Consider the following 14,117-nt stretch of genomic DNA (forward strand, 5'->3'; position numbering starts at 1 on the left):
AATTGACCAATCATAGTCGACTATTTTTACGACTACGACTTTATGATTTCTACGTAGACGTGGCTTTACGACTACGACTCTGCAACTCTCATTGTAGACTCAGCACAAGTATACTCTTAATGTGTTCTTAACCAATCACAGAGCCGTATTAGCTTCTTAAAACAACACTTAAGCCTCCGCTACAATGATTCTCGGTTCTGTCTACAATGGTCGTAGTCGTAGTCGCTCGATAAGAATTGACCAATCGCAGTCGATTATTCTTACGACTACGACCATTGTAGACAGAACCGAGAATCATTGTAGCGGAGGCTTAAGACTATTTTGAAATAAGAATCGACTATGAATACCAGCCCTAGAGACCCTTAATTTGATTAAAGGATCTCTAATCACCCTCAGCTAATGTCTCTTGTCAGTGTAGTTATTTAGCATTGGACAGTCATATTCAAATTTCGCGGTAGAGACGCCATATTGATTTAATCCGGTCCTCGGCTACCAGAGGCACTCGTGTCGTCGGTCTCGTTAATATCACGGAAGACCGCCCGCCCTTCGAGCCAGCGTGTCGAAGACTGTTCGAGACAGTCGGCTCGCTCGCCTCGTCGTATGACAATTGTACATACGTTATTCAGCCAGGCGATCTTCTCTCTTGTTAATCGAGTTGCCGTTAACCACTGTGTGTCAAGGGGACGACGCCAGTCGACGCCATGATGGTAGGTGGAACCTGTTATCAATCGGTGTGACCGGCGTGTCCGCCCGTTCGACGCGTTCGACGCGTTCGATCGGCGCGAATCACCCGCAAAGTCCGCTCTTTCCCTGCGAACGCGCCTCTAATACCCGCATCCTCTAATACACGAAAAATGTTGCAGGACGGAATATGTGACACCACCGAGATTTTAAACAACGTACCTCCCAAGAAGGTATTCGTAGCCTTTCTCTTTATCGTACTCTTTGCAGTCGTCGCCTCCTCCTCTTCTACGTCCCGCTTGATAACGCGCGCATTATCGTCATTATTCTGCGTCCTCCCCTTTGTTGTCGCATTTTCGACGATAACTCCGTGCTGCCGTGCCCGCTAATGGAACTACACCTTTCAGACAATCCACGCTGACACAATAGACCTCTCCGATAAATCCCTGCAGGTGGATATCTCGGATGCGCTCAGCGAGAAGGACAAAGTCAAGTTCACTGTACATACAAAAACCACCCTACCTGAATTCCAAAAGCCTGACAATCTGGTTGTGAGACAACACGAGGAGTTTGTGTGGCTCCACGATCGATTTGAGGAAAATGAGGAGTACGCTGGTTACATCGTATGTATGCAGTCCTTGTGACATTCCGATGTTATTGTCTCGGGGCATTTTGCCACTTGAGTACTCGAAGATCACCGCAGAAATCTGTGTCAATGGCACCGAGTATACTCTGGCTGTGTCCTGATATTTACTCTCAGTATTGAAAATGTGTTCAGCGCATGTGACGTAAACTAAAGATTTTTAGTACTGGCAGTGAATATCGGAACGCAGCCTCTGGCGGTGGATCTGTTATTGACGTACCTCGTTTCTGTACTAGTTATCAAAATTCCGAGCTATTATTAAATCAAACTATCCTGGAATATTAAATAATGATATTGAACAATCATATAAGAAGTCGCTCGTGGGTAATCTTTTAAGAGAATGGTTATCGCGTTTTACGGTAATTTTCAACGTAATTGGAATTTTAGAAAAATTGGAAAGGAACAGTTTTGTTTTGCAACACTCAAACAGTTAACTCGTGTTTTATTTTAAATGTAAATGGTTGATATTCTAATAGATTCCACCGTGTCCACCAAGGCCAGATTTCGATGCATCTCGTGAGAAATTACAAAAGCTCGGCGAAGGTGAAGGAAACATGACACGCGAAGAATTTAATAAGATGAAGCAAGAGTTAGAAGCGTGAGTGACTTTTTGGTACATGCGTAATTTTATTGTATTTTAACTGGTAGGATCTGACTTTGTCATGCTATTTTTTTGTGACTTTGCAGAGAATACTTAGCCACGTTCAAAAAAACTGTCGCTATGCACGAAATGTTTCTGACCAGGCTGGCGCATCATCCAGTTTTTCGGAATGATCATAATCTGAGGGTATTTTTGGAATACGATCAAGATCTTTGTGTGCGAGGTAGCACTTTTGTAGCCTGCGCAATATCATAACGTGTAGAAATTGAATATAAATACAGAACATATGTTTTGTTTATTCTCGCAGGAAAGAACAAGATGGAAATGTTTGGTGGTTTGGTGAAGTCGTTCTCCAAAACCACTGATGAATATTACCTGTCGGCTACAGTGAAAGATGTGAACGACTTCTTCGATCAAGAAATGACATTCCTTCAAACTTACCATCATAATTTAAAGGAAGCAACGAGACTGGCCGATCGTCAAACAGCTAAACATAAAGACGTAGCAGATTCATATATAAAGATTTCCACCAATCTTTTACAATTAGCCACAACGGATACTGGAAAGCTCGAGAGATTTTTAACTAAAATTGCCGAAACCTTCGAAAAGTTGCGAGTGAGGACACTTTACAGAACGCTCTTTCAGAATTTCTATTCAAATCAAATTAAATCCATTACAGAAATACTTTCTTTTTGCAGAAAGTTGAGGGACGGGTGGCGTCAGATGAAGATTTAAAATTATCAGATACCCTTCGTTATTATATGAGAGATACAGCTGCGGCTAAGAGGCTCCTTTTCAGAAGATTGAAAGCTTTACACGAGTACGAATCTGCAAATCGTGCTCTTGAAAAAGCTCGTGCCAAAAACAAAGATGTCCATGCCGTAAGTGCATATTTTTCTACAATTTATAAATTTATATTCATGTAATATAATAATATTCTCAGCTAATTTGTCACGAAATAGCATACAAATGTAGGGTGTGGGAAATAGATACAATGAATATTTATTAAAAATTGCTCTTATGGCGGCTAAACAAACTGCAGTTATTAAATATTATAAACGGTTTATGGCCACGAGTAGCATCTAATGAGAACTTTAATTTTTCTTGCTTTTCAAGGCACTGGAGGTTGCTGAGGTGTGTCATATGTTGTTTGTGTCCTACATATATTTTCCGTTGTAGTGCTTAAAAAGTATTAGATTTTATTGCCAACTTTTTCATTAAATGGATAATATAGATTATCAAAATGAATTTATATTACAATCAGGATTCAATTATTATCACATAGGTAAAGAAAAGTATTTTGAAATTTTATATTTTGAATGTTATGAATTTTATGAGAGATTATCTATTGGAATAAGCATATTATTATGAGATTTCTGCCTTTTTTTATGTACATAATATGTAAAATGTGTACATGAAGGTATTGCGTTTTTTAAATAAGGAGAAGATTGGCACAAGTTAGTTGCTGCAGCACGGAAATTGTCAGAAGTATTGTGCATGAATGACGGTTGCATGTAGCATTGAATATTGTCTTGATAATTTAGATGATTTATGATCAGATGACACCTTTTACAGTAGAAATATAAGTTTTGCTGATGAATATGTGAATATTACGTTGCATAATTGCATCGAAAGTTTTAGATGAAGATAAGTGTAATTAACATTTTACTATATTTTTAATTTATGTTTTTGTCAACCACAAGGCGGAACAAGCGCAGACCGAAGCGTGTGAGAAATTTGAACAGATGTCTGATAAAGGAAAAGAAGGTAAGTAAAAAGAGACACACCTTACGTCATTTGTTTGGAAATCCCACTATTCAATTTAATTTTGTTATAGTGAAATAGAATATAGTAAGATTAATCAAATTATTTCCTATTATACAAATGTATTTAACTTTTATCACAACAATTCACAACAGAATAGTATTGATTGTTCTCAGACTGTTTAAAACATTGCTAATATTTAACAATTTTTTTTAGAATTATTGGATTTTAAAACCAGGCGAGTAGCTGCATTTAAGAAGAATCTCATTGAACTAACAGAGCTCGAAATAAAACATGCTAAAGTGAGTGTAATCCTCTGTTTTCTTTTCTCTCTTAGTAATGCAACTTTGGAACATATTAAGAATGTATTTGCATTATGTTCACAGTCACACGCGGAATTGCTCAAGAAATGTTTAACTGTACTTCGGGAAGAGTGATCTAGTTTTAGCGTTGCCATGGACAAATCTACGTGCATGCATCTTGTATGCAGATAACAGTTTATTTAAGACTAATAATGTAATGGTACTGTAAAATACTATATATTTTTTGTTATCTAAATTTACTAGATCTATCATGCTTTGGAAATAAAGTATTGTATTAATAGCTGCAAAGCGACTTCGAGAAAACCGATATTTACTATCATTGAGCTGTAAAAAGCTATGTGAGCGCTATTCTTGGTTTTGTTTAATAGATATTAAGAAACTGCGGTTTTATAAGAGTTTGGGTAATGCGTGTGTCATGGAAATGCAACGCACATTTGTATTATAAAAATGGATTAAGTGTTATCGAGTCTCTTTGCAGCTCCAGATTAAGAGCCTGTTATACGTATAAAATAAGGTTCTCTATATTAACAAATATATATATAGAAGAGATATATATATATACATATATGTATAAATAAGAATATATCCATACGAACATGTTATTACTACATTGCTTAAGTTTAGGACAATTTTGTGAAGGAGGGATTGCTAATATAAAAGCTCAGGATGATTAAAGTTAATATGAACAATTAGATTTTCATGTATGAACATTCCAAATTTTTATGACGATACGCTAGTCTGACAAATAATTATTCATAAATGCGTTCGTTTTAGAATTAGGAAACGAAACAATGCAGCAATGATTAAGGGGACCTTGAAACGATTTATAATAAAGTGCAATTATACTTTTCATCGTAGCGTTGTAAAGCAACATCTATATTTTTTATGTTCTTTTCTATGCACTTCAAGTCCATTTTGGTTTCTCGTGCAGAGTGTACTAGTTTAACTACCCGTTTTTTTTTTTTCTTTTGGGTCAAAGGAAAGGGGAACTTTCTACGTAGTAGTTCAAGCGAGAAATTGTCCTCGTCAGAGGTAAATGATTCGCACGCAAGTATTTTCGTAAGTTTTTATTGAATCGAATCATTTTCTTTTCTATAATACATGATTGCAGACATATACTGAGAAATTCATTAAGTTGCAAGAGTTTATCGTTTAATTCTTTAAGAATTAATTCGAAATCCACCGTAATGTACCGTACATTATCGTCTTATCCTTAATGTCAGTAGATCCTATGAGTATCCTATGCGTGAGTGCAGATAAACGCGCTGCGATGCTGACAACGTCGTATCCCGTTTATCGTACGCCGGTCTTAATTTGGTATCATTACACTGTAAAGTTAATCTTAATAATAACGAACAGTAAAGACGACGCAATAGAAAATTCCTTAGTACACAAAAGTCACGCTGGAAAAACGTCTCGCTCTTTCCGCGCCTCGTTTCTGCTTACCGCCTGCTTACCCATCGAATCGCGCGTACACGATAAATCAGACTTATATACTTTCGAGAACAATAACTAATACATGCAGTATCAGTTCGACCTATTGTTCTCTTGTCGCCTCTGTCTACTCGTCTTGGACAAAATTCGTAGCTCTATATTTCCGCGAGCATTTTTACCACGTTTTTATAAGTTTTGATTTGTACAAATTGTATAAATTTAAAGAAACAATTATTACGAATGATTGGATACTCGTAAAACAGACGTGTGCATTTATGATACTTTGAATGATGTATGACAAAACTATTTAAAAAATATTTACTCGATACGAGTGATTCTGCTCTATTTACGGGAACGATGAATCGAACTCGTTAATCAACTCGCGATCGGTCATTTAATAATATCATTGTGTTTGGCTATTGACGTGTTTTTAATTCAAAATTATTTTGATATCTTCCTGACGGGAAGTGTGTTTTTCCGGAGAGGTACACCACAAATACTTCGTCTGGTTTTATTTTTTTGCCTCTGACGAATTACGCGTCTCAGTAAAGCTTGGAAGTAATTTACCTACAGGCGCTTCAGAACGTACTGCGTACTGATCCCGCGAATCTGTTGAAACTATTGCTTAAGGGATGAGACCTACGAAAATGGCTAAAAATAAGATGATTTTCGAGAATTTCTTTAAAGAAATGGCTCAACAGATCTATTGGAAATTTTTAGTATACTTTATACTACATTTAAAAAATACAAAAAAAATTTATTTTAAAATCCCTCTCTCCCTTGGAGATAAAGAATCGAATTTTCATGTTAATAATCGACGTGCAGCATAGAGCCTTTTGTTCTAGACCAAAAAATGAAAGAACTTTACTTTTTAAAATAATATTACGCTATGGATAAACCTAAATTTGATTTAAAAAATGCTAAATTAGTAATAATACAGGATTTTTCAAAAGTTATAATTTTTACGAAAAATTTTCGTTCTCAACGCTACAAAAATTATTTAAATAATTAATATCACCAAACAAATAGGTTTGCCCAAAAGGGAATTCAATTATGTACATACCTACATGCATAGACGTAACACGGTATATCGAATAGTTTTTGTGCTATGCTGCACGCCAATTTGAACAAGTGGTTTCGAGAAAAACGCGTTTAAAGTTTTCGGTACAGAAAAATAGAAGTTTTTGGAAACTTGCGAACCTCTAATGCTAATCTTCTATTCCCGGGCCATAACGTCGAGCCTGTTTCAGGTGTTTCACGACACCTAATTTATACCGGAGAAAATTTCTGCCTGCAAAACTTATTGTGTGTGTAAGGAACAGAGCAGATGCGTTGCGCACTCTCTGGCTGTCTGCGTTACTGTCCGTAGTACAGTTAATGCTTGGAATTTCTTTTCTAAAACTTTAGGATTATATTTTTGACATATTATAATATTGATTTATGCAAAAAAAATTGATTTTTTGACCCGTTACACGAGTCATCCCTCCCTTTTAAGTGAGAAATGATGGATCTGGCTTGCTTCTTTCTTTTTTTAACTCAAATTTATCTCGCTCGTTGGCATTACGGTTATGTCCCGGCATTAATTATGGAGGTGTTCGTTTAAGAGTGTTTATGGTATTCATGCGGTATTCAAACGCGGCTGATTATCGGAAAACGCGCGATTATCGTTGCTAATTACGCGACAGGTGATCATCGATTCTCACTGATTAACGAATTTTGATGTGCGAACGTTCACCGATCGATTACGCTCATTCGTCGCGTATGATGAATTTTTCACAGATAATATGCGCCGAAATACGCGCGGCAGAAAGAGAGAATAGCTCTTTCATTTTACAATCGTTACTCATGCTTCGCGCTGTGAAAAATGTGCGACAATTAAATTCGCAAATCGTGAACGCTTCGCGAACAAAAGCGCGTCGGTGGATGTGTATCCGGTGAATTCCCGTGATTTTATTCCATTTATCAATGGTATATAAGCGCGGACTCAATTCCGTGTGTATTTATTCGATTATCTCTTTTACACGTGTATCGTGGAAAAAAAAACCCATTTTGCGATATAAAAATTTATAGAAACTCTTACATTCTCTTTCGCTGGGATCATCCCCCCCCAAAAAAGTTTAAACTGTCTTTGAACGCGCAAACATTTCGATGTAACATCCCGTATGCGGATTTTCGAAGTGGCTACTCCGTTCATCATCGAACGTATAATCGACGCGGCATCTCCCTCTCTCGATTCGATCAGACTCGCGGAGGCGCGTTGCCTCGGCAAATTGCGCTGGAATTTTAAATTCGGTTGTTAAATTCGGGATGCAAGACGTCCCAACAAGCGGTGTCCGTCACGTGTCAGGAGACACGAATGCCCGTCAGGTACTCTGATACCTGTCGGGTTGCCCAAGACGCCGCTGGTAAACGCTTGGCTCAAGTCGTTTCAAAGTTTCATTAACCGTCACGCCATGGGAACGCGACTCCATTTAATATCCAAGTAATCGAGGACGAAATGGAATTTTAGAGATCGTCTATTTGCATCCGCGCCGGCATATTTACGCAAAGCAGGCGAATCCACGGGAAGGGGGTGGAAAAAATCAATTGGGGGAGGGGGAGGGGGGGGGGAAACGAGCCCTCTGGTCCATCGCATCCCGAATCTCTCGACGTCGCGCGTTATTCACGTTTTCCACTCGCTTTTATTATTCCGCGTATGTTTCCGCATTAAGATCTGCTTTTTTGAGGACGAATATTCCGCTACACGTACGCTCGCGCGTGCGTTTAATCACGCCCGAGTATGTATGTACATGCAAATTTATTATACGTATATCCGACCTCCGAACGTGCAGTGTACGGGGAGGCCGGTCCCGCTATCTCTCATTAGCGTTTCGACTAAGTTCCAATTTTCTTTTTTTCTCTCAGCGCTATTAGATATGCGATATTCAGTTTTATCGCCACCAACGTCAGCCGCGAGCCCTTATCGATCCTTAGCGGGGTAATTTTTTAAGTGGCACGATGTGGTCCCCGACTTGTCGGTCTCGAGCGCTTGGAGCGGAATGCATTACGCGGTCGCGCTACACGCTCGACGGACGTCAAGCTTCCTTCTTTTTTTCTCTCTCTCTCTTTCGTATACTCGTCGGAATGCGTAGAGCGACGAAGCCCGATCCGCTCCCGTGAGGTGGCCGGTAAAGACTGATGGCAGAGAACAATCCGTAAACGCTTAAGACTGGCTTAGTCGTAGACGTAGGGCAAGGCAGAGAGAAACGTAAGTCGTGAAAGGCTATTGTATACGACTTACGTTTCTCTCTGCCTTGCCCTACGTCTACGACTGAGACAGTCTTAAGCGTTTACGGATTGTTCTCTGCCATCAGCCTTTACCGGCCACCTCACGGAAGCGGATCGGGCCTTTAGCTGGTGGCAGAGAACGATCCGTAAACGCTTAAGACTGGCTTAGTCGTAGACGTAGGGCAAGGCAGAGAGAAACGTAAGTCGTATACAAGCCTTTCACGACTTACGTTTCTCTCTGCCTTGCCCTACGTCTACGACTAAGCCAGTCTTAAGCGTTTACGAATCGTTCTCTGCCACCAGCTAAAGGCCGGTTAAGGCCCGAAAGGAAAATGACCGAGAACGTAAGCAGCCATTTTGAAACGTAAGCAATGCTGAAAATTCCGATCGGAATTTGCTTAAGTTTCAATAATGGCCGCTTACGCTCTCAACAGTAATTGGTCATTTTCCTTAAGTCTTGAATGCGTGCGCGCGCGCGCGCCGGCCGCGAGCGTTAATTTATTCTGCGCGCGAATTTCTCCTCGGCCCCGCCGCGAAAACGCGGTATGAAGAACGCACAGACTCCAGACGGGCCCGCGAGGGAGGCAGCGGCGGCGGCGGGTGAGGAAGCGAGCGGACGGGCAATGTATATCCGCGCGGTTGCGGGGGATTCCGAGCAGATTTATGATAACGGTATGCATCTGGGTCGGCCAATCAGTCTTCCGCCCGGCGGGCCGCAATCCTGGTCTCTCGTTCGCACCTGCACTCCCGTCCGCATCTCGTATCGGGTTCGAAATCCGGCCCGGCTCGGCTCGGCCGTGCCGCCGCGACGGACGGACGGACGGTCTCTCCGGCTGGGAAACTCCGAGATAGATCAGCGCCGATTACGTCGCTCGCCGCCGCCGCTCGAATTCCGGAATGGAATTCAATCGGTGGCCGCGAGACAAGAATTTCCGAATACCCTCCAACCGCGCTACCCGGTTGCTGCTTATGTGCGCCGGGCCGCCTTTGTCGGGGTCGTTTTGTTTCCGCGTCGCGCGCGGTTGTTCGAACGGTAATTCGCCTCGTTGAAATTCCCTTTCTCGAAATTCGCGCGGAAACGCCGCGCCGCGCCGCGATATTCATCTTTCCGATAATTGCGAAACGGCCGTGGTGTCTGTAATAAACCGATGATTAATAAGCGCGAGTATACGCATAATACGAGCCGTGTCGTTGCACAGGCCGCCCGGTGTTCTCCAACGTTCGCCCGCTGTATTATTTGCGCTACCAATCGCGCATGCATTTGTCATCGAGTCGCGGACATAATCATCCGCGATACGAGTGCGGCGATCGATCGCGAATTTATTACGCGATCGGTATCAATAATTCATCGTGTGTTACCGCGCGCGCGCATGCGAGGAAGAGGGGAGGCGAGATCGAATTAAAACGCCGGGGCAATCGCGACGGACGGTCCGCCACCCTCGGGGGAGCGCGTTAAAATTTCACTCGCGGATACAACGCGATTGAACCTTAGCGTGTGGCGCCGTCGCCAACTTCCTAATGAAGTTTCCCTCCGTGTAATTTGCGTCCCGGACCTGACGCGTGGCCCGTGCGCGTGGCCGTCTCGTAAAACACCCTAGGAAGGCTATTCGTTCTCTCTCTCTCTCTCTCCCCCTCCCCCCTCCTTCTCTGACTCTGTTTCGATTTACCCCCATCCCCCCTTCTCTCTACGTTAACGCGACGAGCAATTCCGAGGGCGATGTATCGCACGAGCGGTGGCCTTAGTATTATTTTATTTTTTAAGTAACAAGCATACATATATCGCATTTTGTACCTTTGTTGAAATTTTTGTTTTTGCAGAGAAGATTGTGTTGGCGCCTGTGGTCCCACCGCTGCCACCAGTTGTTACCGCGCCGCTCCGTGCACGGCGTAGTATTTGTTTAGTTGCCTCTCTCGAGAGAAGTTCTGACGGGCGAATTGTGTCACGCGTACACGTATAGTAATCAAATGACACGCGATCGGCAATTGTCCTGATCTCGGGCTTTCCTTCTGTTTTAAACCCGATAATCGAGCTGTCAGCATTCTTGATCGGGGCCAAGAACTTGCTGACTCTTCATGGAATTTATTTAGGATGCGCGCTTGAGTTTCTGGGACTCGATCGCGCAATCGGCGGGGTTCTGTTAGTGGCCCGGTGTCGCCACTCGATATTGCTTATTAAGCTGTTCCCATTACCTTATTATGAAAGCGGGGCATAACAATTGTTTAAAAAGAAATTCGAGTAAAATCTTAATATATAACGTTTGTTTTTTATATTTTCTCCATAAAAGTTAGAGCAAGATACCAAAAAGAAAAAATTAAAATTTTTTCTTTCGCCGTTTTGTAGTACTTTTGAAACCATTTATTTTATTATCTTTTTGTCAAAGCGGGACAGCATGAGAAAATCGAAGCATCTTGAGGTACCAGAGAGGCAACAAACATAAGTGGGACTCGCGTGTCCCAGTGGCCGTGAAAGGGTTGAAATAACCACGGCGCGGTTTTTAACACGCGACTCGTTCTCGTTCCGAACGAGCCGCGACGTTTCTCTTCCCGTGATAAACGCTTTCTTTCGCTCTCCGCTCTCATCCGTCTCTTTTTGCGCAATTTTAATAATTCTACGATTCACAAAGCGGCGCGAAACAGTTGCCCGAGTTTGGGTGAATCACCACGGCCGAGTTCGCCGGAATATAATGCGGGATCGAATCAGTTTTTAGGTCAAATACAGGGTAGTTTTTGCGCCCTGATAAATTCCGATATTTAAATCAAACGCACTTGGAATTCGAGGGAGGGAAAAATATATCGCTGGAAGCTGAATTAGGTGTACAACTAAATATCAGTCGAGATAATTTTTAGACGGCGTAACCGCTTGTAAATTTTGCGGCGACATCTCGTTAATTTTTATCAGAAGAATTTAAGTTTATTCGCTCTGAAAATATATTGAACTGTTATACAAGTAAGAAATAAGTTCCCTATCATGTTTTTAACGTTTGGTCATTAATCGATAAGTATTATCGGCGCACACGATAATGGGCAATAGAGGATTGAACGAGGAGGTCTCCTAATATAATTTCTGATTGCCAGGTCGTTTCCCGTGGCAAACGCTGCCTTCGGGACGATTAAGAGAACAAGCGTCTCGAGTAGGAGTTACAAACGCGATGGGAGCGACTCGGCGGTATCGGGGCAAATAAGAAACAAAAGACACGTAGTGTTCCGAGGGAGTTTGGAGAACGTTCTTCTCGATTTAATTCCGCGGGGCTTTCCGTTTTCTATTGATGTTTTTACGAGACCGCTTATTCCACCGATTTGCGAGGTGGGTGGGGATGGAAAGGAAGGCGTGGGAGGGCGGAGGGAACGTGGAGAGGATCTTGAGAGGGGAGATCCTGCCGCACGTCCGCCGGGGGCAAAATGAACCCCCGTGTGTCGTGACCCTTTCTTGACGGCGGTTTTTTCCTCTCCCCGTTGCGCGCTCTCCTCCACTATCGGGCCAGATAACGACGGATACATAATACACGGTTGACTGCGCGCGATTCCACGAAATCCGCGAAAGCCATCTTCACGCTTCGTCGATCAAACGTTACTTTGGGCAGTGTTTTTTTCTTCTCTCTCTCTTTCTCTCTCTCTCTCTCTCTCTTTTTTCTTTCCGACCACCCCCATCAGAACGATCCAAATAGTGCTCCCTACCGTCCGCTGCAAAGGGAACTCATTAAGAGCCCATTGTACAGAGCGAGAAGCGAGGGCGCAGCCCGGGTTCTTTCCAAGATTCGCGGGCGAAGGCGTTGAGCGAGGAAACGAGCGTTGAATCGCCGACAATTACTGCCGCGCCGCCCGGCTGTTTTTATCGTAAATATCGCCGATCGTTCCGTAATCGAAGCGAGCCGCGGCCACAGACTTTTATGAACTACTGTACTGCTACCTCCGAGCTGAAAAGTGAGGCAAGAGTTTCGCCATGTCTTGTTAGCTACACAATCATTTTGGCGTACATAGCTCGGATCTGTACATTTATTACATCTTCACACACACATACGCGCGCATGCACACGCACACACACACACACACACACACACACACACACATGTACACGTACATACAACTCGTTCAGTCTAATAATGACAGATCTACCTCGCATGAGATCGATTCGAGTTGATGGAGTCGTTAGCGCGCTTTAATCCGTCGGTTTTACAACCTTTACAAGATAACGTCTTGCTGTCTCGTCGGCGGGATACGGCAAGATCGATCGTTACTCTATCGGCGAGGATGTCTGTATCAGAGTTAACAACCATGAACCGTCACTTGTTCTCTGATCGCTCGCGTCAAGCCAAGTCAAGCTTGGAAGCAGGCTCGGCGAGATTTTCCGTTTCCTTCTAGGCTACGATTATGCTGATTTCAATAGAATGAAAATTTACTCGAGTAAAGCGAATTGCGAATTTAGCGCGATTAAAAAATTTAAGAATTAAAATCCTTGAAGAGTCTTGGCTGCTTGAGCAAAGTTCCAAGCTCTGTAAAATAATAATGGCGGAACAAGATTTTACCGCTGTTCAAATACCAAGTACTACCATGTCGTTTTTTATCAATGTCCCCCCCAGTAACATCCGCTACTCGTTCATTAATTATATCATTTCCGTCAGTTCGGAATAAAAATATTAACAAGTGTGAATGGAGCTGCGTCGCAAGAGATTGCTCCGGTAATTTTATGAGCTTAGTTTAACATTAACAAACGCTACACGGAGAGAATTTTTTCTTAAAATTTACCCTGAAAATCATGTGATGGGACAACATATTTTGAAGAATTTTTGAAATTTTGCCATACATTTTATCAGTAGAATAAGGTCACAAAGGTTTTGAAAATGTCCCACGATTACAAAATTTCCAGGCTAAATTTCAAGACAAAATTCTCTCTCCGCGTATACCAAGTAACATCCGCCCCTCGTTCATCAATAAAAGTATAACATTTCCGACCGTTCGGAATACAAATATTAACAAATATCAATGGAGCTGCGTCGCGCTGCGATTATGTACGCTAGCGCGGGATTGCTCCGGTAATTTTATGATCTTATTTTAGCATTAACAAACATGAATATCGCGATTCGAAAACGCCAGTCGATAACGGTATGTAACGTCGCGCTCGCGATAATAATTGGTTTAATCCCGATATAATTGCGAGCACGTACGGGCTACGACTTTTACGAGAGCGAACGAGATTTCGCGAGCGTGCGCGGCCGGCGTGGGGGCGGACGGGGGGGCGCGGACGCGGGCGGGGACGGGGGGATTATTTCCATCGGGTATTCATTTTTAATTAAATTAATCGAGGAATCGGCGCGCTAATCCATGGAATTCGCGTAGTAGTCGCTTCAGCGTGACGGCCGTGCGCTATTGCAGAATTCCGTGAGGTTGGTAAATATTCGAGGAGCGC

General features: G+C 42.4%; 1 protein-coding gene across 3 annotated transcripts; it reads left to right on the forward strand.

The window, feature by feature from the left end:
* The first annotated feature begins 441 nt into the window (after positions 1-441).
* LOC105563817 (sorting nexin-6) lies at positions 442-4,864 on the forward strand. Of its 3 annotated transcripts, XM_012015746.1 has the most exons (11): positions 442-707; positions 864-914; positions 1,089-1,304; positions 1,801-1,922; positions 2,012-2,148; positions 2,233-2,540; positions 2,624-2,806; positions 3,042-3,059; positions 3,629-3,692; positions 3,906-3,991; positions 4,076-4,864. In XM_012015746.1, exons 1-11 carry the CDS (start codon positions 702-704, stop codon positions 4,124-4,126), a joined length of 1,242 nt encoding a protein of 413 aa, XP_011871136.1. In that variant the 5' UTR covers positions 442-701; the 3' UTR covers positions 4,127-4,864. The 3 variants fall into 3 exon arrangements, with proteins under 3 accessions (XP_011871136.1, XP_011871135.1, XP_011871137.1); XM_012015745.1 differs by lacking the exon at positions 442-707 and having other exon boundaries at positions 855-914; XM_012015747.1 differs by lacking the exons at positions 442-707; positions 3,042-3,059 and having other exon boundaries at positions 855-914.
* Positions 4,865-14,117: the final 9,253 nt, after the last annotated feature.

This window comes from Vollenhovia emeryi, unplaced genomic scaffold (assembly GCF_000949405.1).
Source record: "Vollenhovia emeryi isolate VEMERY1.0 unplaced genomic scaffold, V.emery_V1.0 DF939171.1, whole genome shotgun sequence".
Lineage (NCBI taxonomy): Eukaryota > Metazoa > Arthropoda > Insecta > Hymenoptera > Formicidae > Vollenhovia > Vollenhovia emeryi.

Excerpts from the sequence above, each read along its gene's own strand:
- LOC105563817 (XM_012015745.1), top strand. The coding sequence starts at position 855 with ATGTTGCAGGACGGAATATGTGACACCACCGAGATTTTAAACAACGTA. Across the intron at positions 1,923-2,011 it reads ATGAAGCAAGAGTTAGAAGC|AGAATACTTAGCCACGTTCA; the intron begins GTGAGTGACTTT and ends GTGACTTTGCAG. Across the intron at positions 3,693-3,905 it reads GTCTGATAAAGGAAAAGAAG|AATTATTGGATTTTAAAACC; the intron begins GTAAGTAAAAAG and ends AATTTTTTTTAG.